Below are 20,597 nucleotides of genomic sequence, written 5' to 3'. Positions count from 1 at the left end.
TATTCTCAGTACTGGAAGTCATCATACACTCTCAGAAATAAAGGTACGCAAGCTGTTACTGGGATGGTACCTTTACAAAAGGTACAAAATTAATACAAGGATACATATTAGTACCTAAAAAGTTCAAATATGTTCCTTATAAAATTTTTAGGTACTAATTTATACTTTTGAGGTACCAATATGGACCCTTTAAGTATAAATGCGTATCTTTTGAAAAGGTACCACCCCAGTGACAGCTTGCGTATCTTTATTTCTGACAGTGTAGTTAGTAAACTTGAAGCATAGAATGGGAGAGTACAACAAATTCAACCCAGGCTAATTCTGAAAACGTACCCATAAATACATATCTGGAGACCGCACAATACATCCCAGGAGCTATGCTTATTATTATTATTATTTGCAGTTTTTGTGAATCTACAAGAGGCCACTGTGTACACTTTTTGAGATCTCAAATTTCTTTCCCGAGTGCCATTCGCGCCTGCTGTTCTCGCATAAACTCACCAGAGGCCGCTGTTGACTGACTGTTTAACTGACTGAATGACTAACCAACCAATCGACTGACCCACCCTCCTCTTTCCCTGAACCAATTTTATTGATTGATCTGCCCACCCACTTCCCTGAACCCAACCAATAATTTTCAGAAGCAATCTAGAAAAAACAAAAGCCCTCGCCTGATTTTTACCACCTTTTCAGATTTTACCACATTCTCACCCTGTTATTTACTTGTTTATTTTATTTTTTGGATTCTGTTTTGTCTTACCTTCTTTCTTGAAAACCTAACCCCGTCATCGTGGTCAACTCCTCTCTGCATCTCAAGTCCGCCGACGTACATGGCGAGCTAACGGGACAAACTGGTTACAGCAGTAAAGTCGTCCTTTCAGAAGTATTCGGTCAGCTGGTAAGCGCGAAAAGGAATGGCTTCATATCGCCCCGTAGCATTCGTTTACATACCTCTGGCTATATAATTTGCGGTCTCCAGAAACGTATATAGGACTACGTTTTCGGAATGAGCCTATGTTGAAGAAATCTTTATTTTACAATACTATTTGCTTCAATAATAAAAGAAAAGCTCCACTATGGTGTTATCAAGACTTTCAGAGTAAGAAAAACAATAGTGTAAGACTGATAATGGCAGCCAGAAGAGAGAATAATGTCAGATTTACTGTCCTGCCCTCATAGACACTGCATTAGAAACACCTTGCATAAGTGGTAATTAAAAATCTTTCAAGGATTTAAGATGCTGATCACTATTATGAAAGTCTTATGAAAAGGGTGCATTTGCAATTAATACCAAAAGAAAAACTTTTGGTTGATCCCGAAATCTAGACTGCATTCTATACAGTCTAGTGGTCGTGAGAGACGAATGTAATTCAGAAAATGTAATTATGCATGAGTGATGTTTTTGAAACGTGACCTTAAAATGCACAGACTCTCTAATTGCTATCTAATCCCTTAATGACTGTCAGACACTCTTGATGTGTTTAGCATCTTTTCTCCTGTGGTCTCTTCAGGCTCCACTGCTGCGGACTGAAGCTTGACCAGACCCAGTCTGTGGTGCTTCAGCGGTCAGACCTGTGTGGGGTCGGGGACAGTCTCTCGTCTCTCCCAAGCCCAGGACACACCATCATGCTTGCCCACAAGAGTCCCTCCAACCCTCGGCACATCGAGAATGGTCTGAGCAGCAAATCTCCCAGGACTCCCTCTGGGCTTAAAAGCGTAGCAAGTATTCGGGACAAGATTTCCCAATGGGAAGGTAAAACTGAGACCATCGGCTCAAACACCCAAACAGTGGCACTGAAGGACGCTGAAGCTGGGAAGAAAACAGGACAGCCTGAAGTACAAAGGAAAGACAGCAAGAGACTTTTCAACTGGGAGAGACAAAACTGCGGCAAAGAGAATGGGAGCAAGTTTGGAGAATCCCTACACACTTCTGAGGGACCCGTGAAGGAAAAGGAACTGATTTTGGACAAATCCCCATTAGGGAAAATGACAGAAACTGGTCAGGATAAAAAGTCAGTGTTGACGCACATTAAAAAACTTGAGCAAGCCATGAAAGAGACTCCTTCCAAATCTTCATTCTCAATGCCAGGCAATTATTTCTGCCCTGCTTCCAAAGAGGAGCAGGAAGAGTCAGAAAGGAGGGGTGTAGAGCCAATCTTTGGGATTCTGGATGTGGTGAGATCCAGTGGCAGGCGAAGTCGGGATCCTGAGAATGTCTACAGCGAACCTGGAGCTCCTTCCATCAACCCCTTGCCAAAACCACAAAGGACCTTTCAACATCACACCCAAACAAACAACCCTACGGCCAACCACAGTTTTATCAAGGGTAAACGGAATCTTCCCCCTTTACCCTCAATCCCTCCTCCCCCCCTACCCTCCTGTCCACCACCTGGAGTCTGTAGAAGGGCAACCGGAAGAGTTCGAGACTCCATTAACAGGTAAGAAGACTGATGTTTGAGGAATGATGGTTCATCCAGTATGACTGTAGGAATGAGCTCAAACATTGGACTGCATCTTGAAATGTATTTCACTTGGATATTGCACTGATAACAGACTTCTTAAAGGTGCACTATGTAAAATTGACCATTTAGTTGTGGAACTAGGTATTGGAGTCAAAATATATATAAAATATATATCTAAATATGTTAGATATCCAAAATATGCAGTTTTTTTTTTCACCTGATCCTCCTCCTTAAGGCTGATTTATACTTCTGCGTCAAACGCCGGCGTATGCTACGGCGCTGACGCATAGCCCTTCGCCGTGGCCGTCACCGTCACTGACGTGCACCTCCCAAAAAATGTAACTACTCGTCGCAACAACGCGTAGCGCAAGCTCTGTGATTGGTCGGCTTGGTAGCGCTGACAAGTCTGGGCGGGACCGAGAGCAGCGCGAATGGCGCGAACCCAATGTAGCGATTGTTTGCAAGTGTGGAGTCCCGTGAAGGAGCTCCGGATGGAAAGTTTTGTTTTGTGTTTACCTCATAGTTAAAGTTGCTGCACGTCCGCCGGTTGCTGCCTCAAAATGAGCGAGTTTGAGCCACTTGTACATCCCGGAAGTGTTCAGGAAAAGCAAAAAAGCAGAGAAGAAACTCGACACAGAGGAACATTTACACCTCACTGCCAACTAGCGTTTCGAAAGTGTTAATGCAGACCAACAGAGACAGAGCGCAGAAGTATAAATGCACAGCCACGCGCGTTGCATGCGCCGTGGGTTACGCCGGTCACTTGACGCAGAAGTATAACCCAGGCTTTAGACCGAATCCACATTCAATTCGAAGGGTCATGCGCATTCCAAGAGTTGGCATTGTCTATTATAATTGTTGAACTTTTGTATTTAAAATACATTCATTTTATTTGTCTCTTGATTTTAAGAAGCCTTCTTTCATCTCAGAAATATTGCTAAGAAGCATGTTATCTCAAATGCAGAAAAGCTAGTTCATGCTTTTATGACTGCTAGATTAGATTACTGCAATGCTCTGCTCGCTGTTTGTAATGCATCAACCAGGGCTTTTTTTTTAAACCGGCCTCTCCTCCTCAGACTGAATGCGCATGCAGGTTGCCAGATTGATGATTGAGCCTTACACTGTAAGCTGCTCCGCTAATGTTTGCAATATTGAAATTGCTTGCAAAATAAAAGCCAGCTCATGTGGAACTCCGAATCTGCATCTCATTTCGGAGCCTGCTACTGTCTTCCGGAGGCTGCATTTTCAGCAGCGCTTGCATACATTAAGGCAACCTAGAAGACTCAAACAAAACACGATATTTTCCACCAAGTGTGCCGAAATATAACTGCAGTGGGCTGGATATAGAGACCAAAACAAAGACAGAGGCTGCGTCTGACATCGCTTACTACTCGAGTAGGTGCTAGATTTGAATATGCGTGGCCGTTAGAAAAGAGAGTTCTATATAGCATGATTATGAGTAGTATGAATAGCATTCGGACTTTCTACATACGCCAATTGTCATCATGACATGACCTACACGCGTCAGTTGTGTTGCTTCATATCCATTCATAAATTCTCTCACACGGCATCATGGAATAGCGTAGCTGGAAGTTGTAGGTAATCCATATACTGTGAATTTAGACACACTACTCTGATCACATTTGTACTATATAGTACTATGTACTATTTAATGTACTACAGTGGTCCCTCGTTATTCGTGGAAGTTACATTCTAATAATAATCCGCAATAAGCGAAATCCGCAAAGTAGTCCGCTTTATTTTTTTTCATTATTATAGACGTTTTAAGGCTGTAAAACAGATCACTGCACATTTTTCACACTCTTCTCTCATTTAAACACTCTCAAAGTTTAAACCTTTGTAGAAAAATAAGTCCAGTATTGTAGAATGAAACCAAAGATCAAAACCATTTATTTATTCCGTAATGGCGCCCGACAGCCACATAATTTCTACCTTCCTTTAGCATGTCCAAATTTTGTACGATGGTAAGCATCTTCCCCTGCTTTTTGGCTGCTACCGCAGGTGCCTTTGACAGTGCACAATGTTTTGTAGACATTGTGGGGAGAAAACCTGCTCACATACAACATAGCACGTCGGTTAGCGATCAAAGATTAATGTAAATTTGGCAAGATGAATGCATTCGGTACTGTACAGGAGACACCGCATGGAGGAGGACCATGGTCTACAGCCCATCAGGACGCAAAACACAATCCGCCGTACTAGAAAATCATGTCAAATTATGCGAAAAAAATCGGAGAAACTGCGTAACCACGAAAAGTCAACATCGATTTAGCGAGGGACCACTGTATATAGTTGAGAAGTATGCATCTGCTCAGATGCAAAATTTCAAATGAGAATAACTGACTTTAATATAGTTTTTCAGATGAACAAGTATGCTCACTTACCATGTTTCTTAAATATCTCCAAACATATAATGGTATGGGGCGAGGCAGTGGCGCAGTAGGTAGTGCTGTCGCCACAAAGCAAGACGGTCGCTGGGTCGAACCTCGGCTCAGTTGGCGTTTCTGTGTGGAGTTTGCATGTTCTCCCTGCCTTCGCGTGGGTCTCCTCCGGGTGCTTCGGTTTCCCCCACAGTCCAAAGGCATACAGGTGAATTGGGTAGGCCCTAGAGTGTGTGTGTGTGTTTGTGTGTGAATGTGTGTGTGGATGTTTCCCAGAGATTGGTTACGGCTGGAAGAGCATCTGCTGCGTAAAAACTTGCTGGATGGGTTGGTGGTTCATTCCGCTGTGGCGACCCTGGATTAATGAAGGGACTAAGCCGACAAGAAAATGAATGAATAAATATTATGGTATTTTTATGATTTCATAGAGTTAAATCTTACCTACATCACCTTAACAAAGTCTACTTGGTGGCCACCTTGGTGTCACCCCTAGGCTCCCAGACAAATACAATCTGATATAAATGAAATGGTTTCTCCAAAACTGTCTGCCAAGCTTTTATTTTATAAAACATAATTCACTAGTACAATCTGCTCAAGTGGGATTATAAATTCAGCTTCTAAATCAGCCACATTCCTAAATGCCTTCACCAATAAGACAATTTCCAACATGTAGGACGTCTACCTACTCCTTATACTGTCTCGGCCTAATGTGAAATCTATTTTTAACACTGTTCAATAAATCATCAGCAACATCTCGCCTCAGTCCACCTTTCATAGTATTTGATGTATTCCCTTGAAAGCCTAATTTTGAATTTGTCAGGATTTAATTCCTCATCTCATATTTCTCTCTGTGGTATGTACCATTACAATCTTAGACACGCTCACCGGAGAAACGGCACGTGGACTGAAAGCACCTCACAAATTTATCAGCCTACCGTCTGATTTTTATGTCAAACTAATGTGAAAGTAAATCTTATGAAACCAAGACTCCTATATAGGGTTCCTGTCCTCAGTCTTTATGGGGATTCAGTTTTAACCGTAGTATTTATCAGTCTAGCCTATCTATGAAAATACATTTATAACATTTGACATTGTGGCGCAATCTTAATCTTTTGATAAAGAGATCTGTTTTTATTCTACACTGTAAAATCCAACAGTCGACTTTATCAAATGAAATGAGAGTAGTTAACTCAAAATTGACTAAAAGTTAATTCTACTCATTTGAAAAGAGTTTTGAACTCAGTGTTGAAGGTAGCTCAATAAGTGAAGTTTCACAAACAAATTTAGAGAGGAGCACGTGATATGATTGACCGCAGCTGGTTTCTTATCTACAATCATGAGCCAATTAGATTAATCCAAACTCACAATAAGTAGCCGAGCAAAAAATGACTCCCTTATCTTCGTTTTCCGAAGAAACCCACCATCCACACCTTTCTTCCTTTACCACGAGGAGCTATCGAGAACCACCTGATCTCGTACTCCCCTTACATGCTCTTTCGACCAGACGGGAACCCTGGGCTCTATTATCTCCGAGCTCAGGGTTCTCTCCCGGGACAGCATGCCAAACCTGCTAATAGCATCAAGCAATATCAAAGAGTGAACTCTTGAAATACCTCATCACTTCAACTTAAATGGAGCAAGTTCACAGCAATCATATAGATTACTTTTTTTTACTCAAATGGTAGGTTGCAATCTGTTTCCTCAAACAGTTTGAGTTGCTTTAACTTATTGGGTTTTACAGTACTAGTCGGGTTGAGTTCTCATTTATCGGGTTTTACTGTGCTCAAATAGATTAATGTACTCAAATGGATTAAGTTCACAGCCCTCATCAGGATTAGTTTTTGAACTTAAATAGTTTGCTGCAATCGGTTTTCTCAAACGCTTTGAATTACCTCAACTTTTTGGGTTTTACAATGTAGGATTGCACAAAATTCAGGAAGTCTTGTAATTCCAGTGGACCTATAAGTTCCTTCTGACTTGCTTGCTTCTTGGTTTTTATTCCCTACCATAACTGTAGATTATTCCTAAAATCAGAGGGGAGTCATAGTTGGATAACAATCATGTAGAAGTGCATAAACCTAACCCAAAGAGCTTAGAATCACCCAGAGGCAACACTCAATGCAATCGCGATGGCAAGCAGCTGCTTTGTTTTTTTTGTTTATTCATTTAACAAACGCATCAAAGCTGAAATACAAACTGAAAGACGAAGATACTTACTATCATAGACTGGTGATTATTAGCACTTTTAATAGTTTATTTTACAGAATTAATGTTTAATATATTAACCATACTTGTTTTTTTTTTGGAACTGTTACTTTTAGATGAATTTACTTTAAATTAATTTAATAGTTCACGCACTGGCGCAGTACAGATTAATAGTGACATGTTAAATTTAATTAACATGACTTTTTCAAAATGGGATGTTGATGACAGATTAACAGTACATTTTGTTGGAGTAATATATTATAATGGTACATAGTATTTTTTCCAGTGTTGTCTGTTAAAAAAAGACTAATAAAGTCTTTATTTAAAAAGCTACTTTCTCCAAATTTATCATCCATTCATTTAATTTTCGGCTTATTCCCTTTGTTAATCTGGGGTCGCCACCGCGGAATGAACCGCCAACTTATCCAGCAAATGTTTTTACGCAGCGGATGTCCTTCTAGCTGCAACCCATCTCTGGGAAACATCCATACACACTCATACACCACGAACAATTTTAGCCTACCCAATTCACCTGTACCGCATGTCTTTTGACCTGGTGGGCAAACCCGGAGGAAACCCACGCGAAGGCAGGGAGAACATGCAAACTCCACACAGAAATGCCAACTGACCCAGCCGAGGTTCAAACCAGCGACCTTCTTTCTCCAAATTTATTATACATATATATATAGATTATGTTTATATATCTGTCAATAAAAATCATATAGGCCATACAAACTACCAGATAATGTAGTTTTTATTTTGCATACTCATTTCTGCTTTACCCTAATTTGAGTAAAACAAAAGAAAGTAATTAAGTTATATGTGAAACAGATATTTTAGATGTCAGATGTAATAAACTTAGTCTTGTCAACATTTTGGAAATTGTCTGTTTTCATTGGGATGTTTTAAAATGTTACTTTTGAAAGGGGTTGTACTCATTTTATCTCATATTCAACTCAATATTTTAATTTATTCTGTCTAATGTTAGTTATCCGTGCTGTTTTCCTATTGGAATTTTCATTACAATATGGCCTCCGCGTGACACTAGCGGCATCTAGTGGCTGTTTCCCAAATAGCAACAGAGTGTCGCCTCTTGGAGATTCTATGCTCTATGACTAACCGTAAGCCTAAACTTGACAGGTAAACGTATAACTAAATTCTGATTGGCTGATTGGAATGTTGTTTCAGGATCAACATAGATGTTAATCCAGGAACATGTCCTACTTGGTGAAATCGGGTTGGCGCTTTATTATTGTATTAATGGACGATTTTAATTGTATTTGTTGACCCTGCAGGAAGTCTTACGAGTTTGAAGATCTTCTACAGTCTGCAGCAGAAGGATGTCGAACAGATTTGTACGAGCTTTCTAAGCTTGGCCTCACACGCACTTTATCAGAGGAGAATGTCTACGAGGATATCTTAGGTAACACGATGCACTGCACCACTACATGCTATTATAGTTTAGCATTTTTCAAAAAAAATTGTATTTTGATACATTTTTATTATTTTTCTACTATTATGGAAACAGATACTCAAATTACGTGATACTAACACACATACACAATTAAAAACAGCCAGATTTGTGTGTGTGTGTGTACGTGTGTGTGTAATAGTGTGTCCGTGTGAAAGTATATAAGCATTCTGTAATTCATTTTCCTCCGGCTTAGTCTCTATTTCAGAGTTCCCAACTATTCCTGCATATGTTTTACACAGCGGATGCTTTTCTAGCTGCAACCCAGTACTGGGAAACACCCATACACACACTCTCATACACTACGGCCAATTTAGTTTATCCAATTCACCTGCAGCACATGTGTAGGGGAAATGGGACCACTTGGAGGAAACCCATGCCAACACGGGGAGAACATGCAAACTCCACACATAAATCCCAACTGGTCCAGGCGGGACTCAAACAAGCGACAATCTTGCTGTAAGGCCACAGTCAGGGCCGGCTCTTCCATAGAGGCCTAGGGCGGCAGAATAGAGTGGGCGGCGTCCCCGAAACTACCCTCGCCACCCGCGCCCTCATCCGCATCTAGGGTGGCAGAATAGAGAGAGTGGCGTCCCCGAAACTATCCTCGCCACCCGCGCCCCCACAATTATATCCGCGTCTAGGGTGGCAGAATATAGAGAGCGGCGTCCCCGAAACTACCCTCGCCACCCGCGCCTCAGTTATATCCGCGTCTAGGGTGGCAGAATAGAGAGAGTGGCGTCCCCGAAACTATCCTCGCCACCCGCGCCTCAGTTATATCCGCGTCTAGGGTGGCAGAATAGAGAGAGCGGCGTCCCCGAAACTACCCTCGCCACCCGCGCCTCAATTATATCTGTGTCTAGCGCAGCCGAATAGAGAGGGTGGCGTCCACTAAACTACCCTCGCCACCCGCGCCTCAGTTATAGCCGCATCTAGGGCGGCAGAATAGACCCCCACCCCCCGGTTTCACTTTAGGTTTGAGGGCGGCGTGACCGTCCTTTGCCTAGAGCGGCACTTCAACTTGCTCCGGTCCTGGCCACAGTGCTAACCACTGAGCCTCTGTGTCGCCTTTACTCTTGTTTACTAACACAACCTTGCACCACAATGTTAAATCCAGGCTGACTTTTTGACTGTGCACCTGACAGAGTAATTACCCAGAAGCCCAGGAGCTTGGAACTTTAATAACAACTAAATTGAGAAAAGTCCTTCACAAACATCGCTGCTCGTTTGCTCAACCTCACCAAGGGTCTACAGTGTGTGTTTGGGTTACCCCACGTCAGTTTCTCAACCGCATGATGTGAAGGCTTATCTGGAAAAAGAGAGTTTGATTGCATGGAAGGGGGGTGACACGGTGACTCTGTGGTTAGCACTGTTGCCTCACAGCAAGAAGGTCACTGGTTCGAGCCCCAGCTGGGTCAGTTGGCATTTCTGTGCATGTTCTGCACAGTGTTGGTGTGGGTTTCCTCCGGGTGCTCCGGTTTCCACCAAAGTCCAAAGACATGCGGTACAGGTAAATTGTGTAGGCTAAATTGTCCGTGGTGTATGAATGAGTGTGTATGGATGTTTCCCAGAGATGGGTTGCAGCTGAAAGGGTAAAACATTTGCTGGATAAGTTAGCAGTTCATTCCGCTGTGGTGACCCCAGATTAATAAAGGGACTTAGCCAAAAACAACATAAATTAATAAACTAAATTGGCCTTAGTGTATGTGTCTAAATGAGTGTGTATGGATGTTTCACAGTACTGGGTTGCAGCTGGAGTAGTTGGTGGTTCATTCCGCTGTGGCGACCCCTGATGAATAAAGGGACTAAACAAAAGGAAAATAAATGAATGATTGCATTCAGCGACTTAACATCAATAAAAAAGGACTTATTTTGCACTGTGATATGCCAATTTCCTCTGTTGTCCCCATATAGAAACTTAATACATGGAAATAGATGCAAATTACATGTTTGATGTGCAAGATAAAAAAAAAAAAGTTATATAAATTTTAAACATTGCAAAACCCAGCACTTAAATATATTCTTTAGACATTGGACAATAAAATATTGTCAAAATATCACGAAAAATATTAAAGAAGCTAATAATATTGACCTTAAAAAAAAAATATATATATATATATAATATTATATTATTTTTTATATATATTAATTTATATATTCTTTTATATAAATTATTTTATATTGATTTCATACTTTATATATATTTATCCTTGAAATATATATTATTTTCTTCCAAAAAAAAATATATATATATAATATATAAATAAAAGTATACTATATTGTATATGCCATATATAACCGCACACATAAAATTTCAGCTAATATATTGGAACATGTCATATATATGTATATATTTGTAATTCCAATTGTTAAAAATATATATGTGTCTGTTTTTGCTTTATTTTGAATTATATGTAGCATATTTGATATGTGAAACCCATGTACACTGTAAATAATGCTTACAAATTCTTAAATCAAGATGCATTTTCTAGACAATCAAAAATATTGTCTTGTTTTAAAAAATAATATACAAAATCTATGAAATGAAGTGAGTTTTTCCTTAAAACAAGTAAAATAATTTGCCAATGGTGTAAGCAAAATAAACTAGTTTTTCCCTGTCACGTACAATTATTTTCCTTACCCCATTGGCAGATTTGACTTGTTTAAGGGAAAAACACACTTAATTTTGGCATATTATTTCTTAAAACAAGACAATATATTTTTTTTTTGCCAGAAAATGTTTGTTAATTTCAGAAATTTTAGATATGTGAACTAAAAACAAGACAAGAAAGCATTTTTCACAGCATAAAGGGCACTGGTTCGAGTCCTGGCTGGGTCAGTTGGCATTTCTGTGTGGAGTTTGCATGTTCTCCCCATATTGGCGTGGGTTTCCTCCGGGTGCTCCATTTTCCCCCACAGCCCACATGCGCTATAGGGGAAATTGAACAAACTAAATTGGATGTAGTGTATAAGAGTGTGTGAATGAGAGTGTGTGGGTGTTTCCCAGTACTGGGTTGCAGCTGGAAGGGCATATATATATATATATATATATATATATATATATATATATATATATATATATATATATATATATAATTAGCATATAGTCTCATATATCAGATTTCTAAGTGGGCAAGCATTTATGTGGTTAGCTTATTAGCATTTCTTTTAACACAGATTTTCAGCCAATCAAATTTGATCCCCTAACAGTTGTAAAACCTCCAAATCTGGAATCATATAGCTTTCCTATTGAATCTTAATCATCTGCGATTATGATATCCCTCCTCCCTCCTTAATGATGAATGTGTCTAATCATATAATAGAGCTTTCCAATAATGGAGTTAATCTTTATCTCTTCTGGCACATAGAAGTCTACTTAATAGGTGGAGCGTAGTGTACGTTCTCCTGTGTTTAAGAACTGGATGTCCCAACTTCATAAACTCTCTTCCCACTAGACGCATCTGGTGGATGAATCGACGTGACACAGAAAAAAAATGGCTTACTTCCGCTCTAGATTCTTCCTTATCCCTCTTTCTCTGGCTCAATTCGTTCCCTGCACAAACCAAGACAGATTTCGCTAGGAGTTTGTCTTCTTGTTAGCACCCCACATGATGCCACACACAGCTAATGAGGATTGCGTGGAGTCCCTGGCTAATGCTCAAACATCTGGAAAGCAATACAAAAGCAGCAAGCAAACACATGACGTCAGGTCCAAATCTCTCCGCAGAAATGTTGGACTACATAATCAAGCAGTGCTGACAAGAGGATATTAGAAAAAAAATGGCCACATTAGCTAGCGCCACTGACGGTCCGACTTAGGAAACATGATGTATGGAGGAAATGTAGTTTAATTGAAATCTAAACTGCTTTGTTTGGTAGGAAACAGCAGATTTGTTGGTAGCTCTGCAGTGTTTTAATTCAAACTACTAGATCAAGTAAAAATTAAAAATAATATGAAAATAACAGTTTGCAACATCAGACACCATAACTCTAGGCTAGCTTTTAACAGCAGATGTTGCTCTAGGCTAGTTTTTAACAGCAGATGGCGCTCTAGGCTAGTTTTTAACAGCAGATGACGCTCTAGACTAGTTTTTAACACTAGATGTTGCTCTAGGCTAGTTTTAACAGCAGATGACGCTCTAGACTAGTTTTTAACACCAGATGTTGCTCCAGGCTAGTTTTAACAGCAGATGACGCTCTAGACTAGTTTTTAACACCAGATGTTCCTCTAGGCTTGTTTTTAACAGCAGATGTTGCTCTAGGCAATTTTTTACAGCAGATGACGCTCTAGGCTAGTTTTTTTTTTTTTTTACAGCAGATGATGCTTTAGGCTAGTTTTTAACAGCACATGTTGTTCTAGGCTAGTTTTTAACAGCTGATGTTGCTCTAGGCTAATTTTTTACAGCAGATGACGCTCTAGGCGAGTTTTTTTTTACAGCAGATGTTGCTCTAGGCTAGTTTTTTAAAGCAGATGACGCTCTAGGCTAGTTTTTAACAGCAGATGTTGCTCTAGGCTAGTTTTTTAAAGCAGATGACGCTCTAGGCTAGTTTTTAACAGCAGATGTTGCTCTAGGCTAGTTTTTAACAGCAGATGTTGCTCTAGGCTAATTTTTTTACAGCAGATGACGCTCTAGGCGGGTTTTTTTTACAGCAGATGTTGCTCTAGGCGAGTTTTTTTAAGCAGATGATGCTCTAGGCTAGTTTTTAACAGCAGATGTTGCTCTAGGCTAGTTTTTTTTAAAGCAGATGACGCTCTAGGCTAGTTTTTAACAGCAGATGTTGCTCTAGGCTAGTTTTTAACAGCAGATGTTGCTCTAGGCTAGTTTTTTTTACAGCAGATGTTGCTCTAGGCTAGTTTTTTACAGCAGATGATGGTCTAGGCTAGTTTTTATTAGGATATGGCGCTTTAAACTAGTTTTTACAGCTGATGGCACTCTAGGCTAGTTTTTAACAGCAGATGGCGCTCACAGATAGTTTTTAACAGCAGATGGAGCTCTAGGCTAGTTTTCAGCAGCAGCAGGTGCTCTAGGGTAGTTTTTAACAGCAGAAGGCACTCTAGGCTAGGTTAGCAGCAGCTGACGCTCTAGGCTCGTTTTAAGATGCCCTCTAGACTCATTTTAACACGAGAGGCTGCTCCAGTCTAGTTTTTAACAGCAGACGGCGCTCTAGGCTAGTTTTTATCAGCAGCTAATGCTTTAGGCTCGTTTCTAAATGCGCTCTAGACTCATTTTAACATGAGAGGCTGCTCTTGCCTAGTTCTTAACAGCAGCTGGCACTCTTGGCTAGTTTTTAACAGCAGATGGCACTCTCAAAAAGTTTTTAGCAGCAAGATGGCGCTCAAGGCTAAATTTTATAAGCAGATGGCGCTCTAGGCTAGTTTTTAACAGCATACGGCACTCTAGACTAGTTTTTAAAAGCAGATGGCGCTCTAGGCTAGTTTTAACAGCAGATGGCGCTCTAGGCTAGTTTTTAACAGCAGATGGTGCTCTAGGTTAGTTTTTAACAGCAGACGACGCTCTAGGTTAGTTTTTAACAGCAGACGGCGCTGTAGGCTAGTTTAATAAAAGCAGACGGCGCTCTAGGCTAGTTTTCAAAAAAAAAGTAGACAGCCCTCTAGGCTAGTTTTTAAAAACAGATGGCGCTCTAGACTAGTTTTTAAAAGCAGACGATGCTCTAGGGTAGTTTTTAACAGCAGATGGCGCTCTAGGCCAATTTTAAGAGCAGACGGCACTCTAGGCTAGTGTTTAACAGCAGATGGCGCTCTCGTCTAGTTTTTAACAGCAGACGTTGCATTAGGCTTGTTTTTAACAACAGACAGCGCTCTAGAATAGTTTTTCCTCCCCCTCAAAACCACATTTGTTTACTTCCGGGTCACATGGAGTTCCTTCAATGCGGGGCTATCAGTCCTTTAGGACGGGGCTATCAGTCCTTTACGACAGGGTTATCACTCCTTTAGGGCGGAGCTATCAGTCTTTTGGGGCAAGACTATCAGTCATTTAGGGTGGAGCTATCAGTGCTTTAGGGCGGGACTATCAGTACTAATGAAAGTAAAATAAAAAATAAAAAGTAATTTTGCTGTACATGCTTTCCCCAAAGACCCTCCATCGAAGGAGAACCCATATGAAGATATAGAGTTGGAAAGTCGCTGTCTTGGGAGCAAATATCCGGTTCCTTCTTCCCCTTCTTCTCCCATTCCTGACACCCCATCCAAGGTATTCTTACAGCATTCTTGATTTTTTTTTAGCCATGAGTTTCTTATACATATTAATAGCCATGTTTCCATTCACCTATAATTATGTGCATATTGGAATATGTCATCAACAGATGCACAAACATTTTGAAAATTCTCATAAAAAAGTTCTTTTTTGAGTGTGCCCCTTTGCAAAATGTGCTTCCAGAAATTCATTGGTTCAAATTTTGCATTAGTTTGGAGCAACGTTATGTAAAAATGCTCATTTTATTTTCAAGGTTGCCTGATAATTGTGACTTTATAATTATAATTTCTCACTGACAGCTCGCCGCCAAGCCTGGTTTCTTCAGACAGAATTCAGAGCGACGCAGTTTTAACTTACTGGAGCTGCGCAGGACAGGCGGAATCGCGTCCCCATCACGGGTCAGCCCTCCATCAACACCCAGCAGCCCAGACGACACCCCGTGCCTGTCTGGAGACCCGTACAACCGGCGGCGCAGGAAAATTCCAAAGGTACCGTTAAAAAAAGGGGCCCGGTCAGTGTGATCCTTCACTAGTGTTGTCACAGTTAATGATTTCAATGTAAACCAAGGTAATTTTTCTGATGGTTATTAATACCTTTAAATTACCTTCATATATATATATATATATATATATATATATATATATATATATATATATATATATATATATTTACTCACTGGCCACTTTATTAGGTACACCTGTCCAACTAAACTACTTGTTAACCCAAATTTCTAAACATCCAATCGCATGGCAGCAACTCAATGCATTTTTTTGCAATGTGATAAATGATTGTGATATGAAGTTTTCATACCTTTACATCTCTAATCTTACTAGTGATTTATAGCTGTGGTCTGCCGCTGACTGAGACAGCGGCCTTTCCACTGATAATAAAACTACTAAAAAAATGTGACAGGCCAATGAGACACATAAGAATCACCTGAAAAATGGAGGAAAAAGTGCTTTCCTTCATAACTCCTTTTGTAAAAGACTTTGGAAAGGCCGTCTCTGATAAAACAGCAACAACAACCATTTTTATGGTTTTATGTTTTAACAATTTGTAACAAACACATTAAAACTAAATTTAACCTATTTTAACAATGCTACAAGAATGATAAAAATAGAAAAACTTAAAAATATTAATAAATTAAAAAAACCAAATAAATAAATAAATAAATAAAACAAATAAACAGATAAATTATTGAATTCAACATTTATTAATAAATAAATAATATGAATGTTTTAACCGTTCATAACAAAGACATTAAAACAAACTTTAAGGCATTTAACCTATTTTAGTAATGCTAAAGAGAGCAAAAATTAAAAAATAAGTACAATAAATAAAAAGAAAAAAGATAAATGAATGAATTAGAAATAAATTAATAAATAGATAAATAAAATGAATGTTTTGACCATTAATAACACAATTAAACTAATTTTGACCCATTAAAAATGCTAACAAAGAAAGACAAAAATATATAAAAATTCTGAATAATTTAAAATAATGAATAAAAATAATAATAATAAATAACAAACAAGAGATTAAGCCAAAGGAAAATGAATGAATGAATGAATAAATAAATAAAAACAAATAAATAATAAAGATAGACAAATTAATGATGTTTTAGATAAGTAAATAAATAAATAAATAAATAAATAAATAAATAAATAAATAAATTTGACAGGCGGATGAGAAATCTTATCTCAATTTTTTAAAATAATGTTTTAACCAATAATAACAAACGCATAAAACTAATATTAATCCATTTTAACAATGCTTAACATAATAAAAATAGAGCAAATAAATAAATAAATATGTAAATTAATAATAATAATTAATTAGAAATATACTATAAAAATAAATAGAATAAATTATGAATTCAGAATTAAGAATAATAATAGTGATGCACGGTAGCTCAGTGGTTAGCACTGTGGCCTCACAGCAAGAAGGTTGCTGGTTCAGCTAGGTCAGTTGGCATTTCTGTGTGGAGTTTGCATGTTCTTCCCGTGTTGGTGTGGGTTTTCTCCGGGTTTCCCCCACAGTTCAAACACATGCGCTATAGGGGAATTGATTAACTAAATTGACCGTGGTTTATGAGTGATGAGTGTGTATGGATGTTTCCCAGTGCTGGGTTGCAGCTGGAAGGGCATCCGCTGTGTAAAACATATGCTGCAATAGTTGGCGGTTCATTCTGCTGTGGCAACCTCTGAAATAGAGACTAAGCCAAAGGAAAATGAATGAATGATGAAACATTTTTCCATTTCAACAGATGGTGCAGAAAATCAACGGCATCTTTGAGGCGCGAAGGGGTAAAAAGCGGATGAAAAGGGTCTCGCAGTCCACAGAGTCCAGTTCAGGAAGAGGTTTGTGAGGACTGCATTATGTGTTTGCTAAATTTAGCCATACTTTTTTCCTGTTAAAGCTTTGTTTAGAGTTCTGGAGTGACGTTGCATTGTGGGCCCCCAGCAACATGTGTGTCCACTTAGCTTTATGGACACGTTTACAGTTTTGGGTCAGTTGCATTTGACCCATTTTTTTTCCAAGGATGAAAGAATTATGTTACATTATTGGATTCACATGTGCACCCAAGCATGAAATGTGCGAATACCTGCATGCCGATTCTCTGGTGACCTTTGACCTCTCTTGTTTCTCTACCACAGTGACGGATGAAAACAGCGAGTCTGAAAGCGACACAGAGGAGAAACTGAAGGGTAACATTTAATTTACGATGCTAAAACTATTATATTAGGAAATAATTATCGAACATATTTCCTATAATATTTTTTCTTCTGGAGAAAGTCTTATTTGTTTCATTTTGTCTAGAATAAAAGCAGTTTTTAATAATAAAAAAAAACATTTTAAGGTGAAAATTAGTCATGTTAAAATTGTATTTTTTAATTCTTCCCCCAATTTCTGTTTAACTGTGAGATTTCTAAATATGGTAGATTTAATAACTCATTTCTAATAACTGATTTATTTTTGTCATAATAACTAGATATTTTTAAAATTCTAATATTCAGATTAAAGTGAAATTTAAAGGCTTAACTACGTTAATTCAATTAAATGTCTCTTTATTTCTCTAGCGCTTTTATTATGTAGATTGTGTCAAAGCAGCTTCACATAGAAGTTCTAGTAAATTGAAACTGAGTCAGTCCAGTTTTCAGAGTTGAAATTCATTTTAGCTTAGTTCATTGTGGTTTAATATTCATTGCTGAAAGTCCACGCAGCTCCACGAGCAGCTCCGTGAGTCCCAAACCAAGTAAGCCAGTGACGAGGAACAAACTTCACCGACTGACGAACGTGAAGGAAAAAAACCTTGAAAGAAACCAGGCTCAGTTGGGCTAACCATTTCTCCTCTGGCCAAACATCTTATGCAGAGCTGCTGTCTAGGCGCCAGAAGAACAATGGACATCCATCATGGAGAAGCTGCAGGTGTGAGTAGATCATTGGCGGGTGATCAGGCTGGCCCACGGAATCATTGCGGACACTTGTCTGTCACTGGGGTCTTACAGACATCAGTCTCATGCTCTTCACTCCTCCATGACCGCCACAGCATCTGCTTAGGATGCAACTTGGTCCAGGATAATGGAGACCTCAAGAAGTCCTCCATAATTGGCATCATCTCTTCACAAGTCTTGTATCACATCAGTGGTGCTGCACAGGCCTCAGAACAAGTATCCCCAAGTGGAGATAGAGAATAAAGACAATAATTAGTGTAGCTGCTGTTCATAGTGTATTTAAATGAAATATTAAATATCAATGCAAAAATGAAGTGCTATAAATTAAAATAGCAGTTATATGAACAAGCAGAAACAAACATGTCAAGCATAGTGTTTCTAATAACATATCTGGAGTGTGTCCTACAGGTGGTTGGTTAGGTTATTAGGCAAGTGAGGGTAATTAGGCAAGTCTTTGTATAACAGTGGTTTGTTCTGTAGACCATCCAAAACAAATGTTGCTTAAGGGGTCTTAATAATATTGACTTTAAAATAAGTTTTAAAAAATTAAAACTGCTTTTTTTCTAGCCAAAATAAAACAATTAAGACTTTCACAAGAAGAAAAAATATTATATTAAACACTGTGAAAAATTCCTGAATCTATTCAACATTATTTGGGAAAATAGTAAAGTACAAATTCATAGGAGGGTGGATCATTTTGCCTTCTGTGTATGTGGTAATACAGCTCTATTGGACAAAATACATTGTTTATCCTTCTCTATTCCTTTCTTCCTCATCGTATTTCCCTCAGCTCACAGTCAGAGGTTAGTGTCGGTCCAGTCTATGCTGAAGCAGACGGGTCGATATCGCACTTTGGAGAGGGATTTAATGGACCTTCAAGAGAGGAAGCTGTTTGAATATTTCCTGGTTGTGGCTCTTCATAAGACCAAAGCCGGCGTGCCGTATTTACCTGAAGTTACACAGCAGTTTCCTCTTAAGGTAGATCTTTCTTTCAAAAACAGAGAAAACAGGTCTGATGTTCTCTTCTTTTCTCTCTTAATTTTATTTATTTATTTATTTATTTATACCATTTTAGGCCATATATATATATACACACACACACAGTTGAAGTCAGAATTTTTAGCCCCCCTGTTTATTTTTTCCCACAGCTTTTATTTAACGGAGATATTTTTTTATATTTCTAATCATAATAGTTTTAATAACTCATTTCTAATAACTGATTTATTTTCTCTTTCCCGTGATGACAGTAAACAATGTTTGATTAGATATTCTTCAAGACACTTCTATACAGCTTAAAGTGACATTTAAAGGCTTAATGAGGTTATTAGGGTAACTAGGCAGGTTAGGGTAATTAGGCAAGTTATTGTATAACGATGGTTTGTTCTGTAGACTATTGAAAAAATATATAGCTTAAAGGGGCTAATAATTTTGTCCTTAAAATGATTCTTATAAAATTAATAACTGCTTTTAATCTAGCCGAAATAAAACAAATAAGACTTTCTCCAGAAGAAAAAATATTATCAGACATACTGTGAAAATTTTCTTACTCTGTTAAACATCATTTGGGAAATATATGGAAAAAAACAAATAGGGGGCTAATAATTTTGACATCAACTGTATATATATAATTATAATTTTAAGATTTTGGAGTATTTGTTTTTTTAAGATATTTTTTTAGAAGTGGAAAGAAAAACAAAATGCAATTTTTAAACAATATAACTATTGCTAATAATATATATATATATATATATATATATATATATATATATATATATATATATATATATATATATATATATATATATATATATATATATATATATGTGTGTGTGTGTGTGTGTGTGTGTGTGTGTGTATTTCAAGAAAAGAAATAAGAAAAAAAATCTAAATAAATACTGTGAAAACATGTCTTTGCTCTGTTAAACAAGCCAATATATTACAAAAAATATGGCATCACTTTATTTTAATTATCCTTTTAACACATTTTGTTGAATTTAAGTTAAATTGCATCTACATGTCAACTAACTGTCATTACATTATAAGTACACTATGTTGGGGTTATAGTAAGTGTAAGTGGACGTGTTTGTAAAGTTTCTTATAGTCAGTATAATGTCTGTTGACGGGGCAGTAATAGCAGGTATGAAGCAGTCTACTAATACTCACATGAGAAGTAATTGGCATGTAGTTGCATCGTAACTTTTAGGCAACAAAATTGACAATAGGCACCTTTAAAATAAAGTCTTACCAAAAAAATAACTATAATAATCATCATTCTGAGATTTTGGACTATTTGTTTTTTGTTGTGATAATTTTTTATAAGTGGACAGAAACTATAAAATGCAATTTTAAAACAACATTGCTAATTATATATATATATATATATATAT

General features: G+C 38.1%; 1 protein-coding gene and 1 long non-coding RNA gene across 4 annotated transcripts in view; one reads left to right on the top strand and one right to left on the bottom strand.

Annotated features, from left to right (window-relative positions):
- Positions 1-20,597, bottom strand: part of LOC147830741 (uncharacterized) — a 104,201-nt gene that overhangs the window by 64,998 nt on the left and 18,606 nt on the right. For 2 of the 3 annotated variants that reach the window (XR_015526090.1, XR_015526085.1), the window contains exon 1: positions 17,361-17,433. The exons of the other annotated variant lie outside the window; for it this stretch is intronic. This is a non-coding gene — a long non-coding RNA (uncharacterized LOC147830741). Of the gene's footprint in view, positions 1-17,360; positions 17,434-20,597 lie in introns of those variants that run through there. 3 annotated transcript variants of the gene reach the window in all.
- si:dkey-82f1.1 overlaps positions 1-20,597 on the top strand; it is a 93,810-nt gene that overhangs the window by 60,926 nt on the left and 12,287 nt on the right. Inside the window, exons 3-9 of the mRNA XM_087311395.1 lie at positions 1,512-2,438; positions 8,365-8,492; positions 14,637-14,752; positions 15,055-15,243; positions 17,022-17,115; positions 17,413-17,463; positions 19,001-19,188. Coding sequence (XP_087167521.1) covers positions 1,512-2,438; positions 8,365-8,492; positions 14,637-14,752; positions 15,055-15,243; positions 17,022-17,115; positions 17,413-17,463; positions 19,001-19,188 — 1,693 coding nt within the window. The remainder of the gene's footprint in view (positions 1-1,511; positions 2,439-8,364; positions 8,493-14,636; positions 14,753-15,054; positions 15,244-17,021; positions 17,116-17,412; positions 17,464-19,000; positions 19,189-20,597) is intronic.

The sequence above is a fragment of the Danio rerio genome, chromosome 25 (assembly GCF_052040795.2).
Source record: "Danio rerio strain M-AB ecotype USA chromosome 25, GRCz13ab, whole genome shotgun sequence".
Taxonomy (NCBI): Eukaryota; Metazoa; Chordata; class Actinopteri; order Cypriniformes; family Danionidae; genus Danio; species Danio rerio.
Note: the sequence above shows the minus strand (reverse complement) of the source record. Positions and strands in the feature narration are given on the sequence as shown.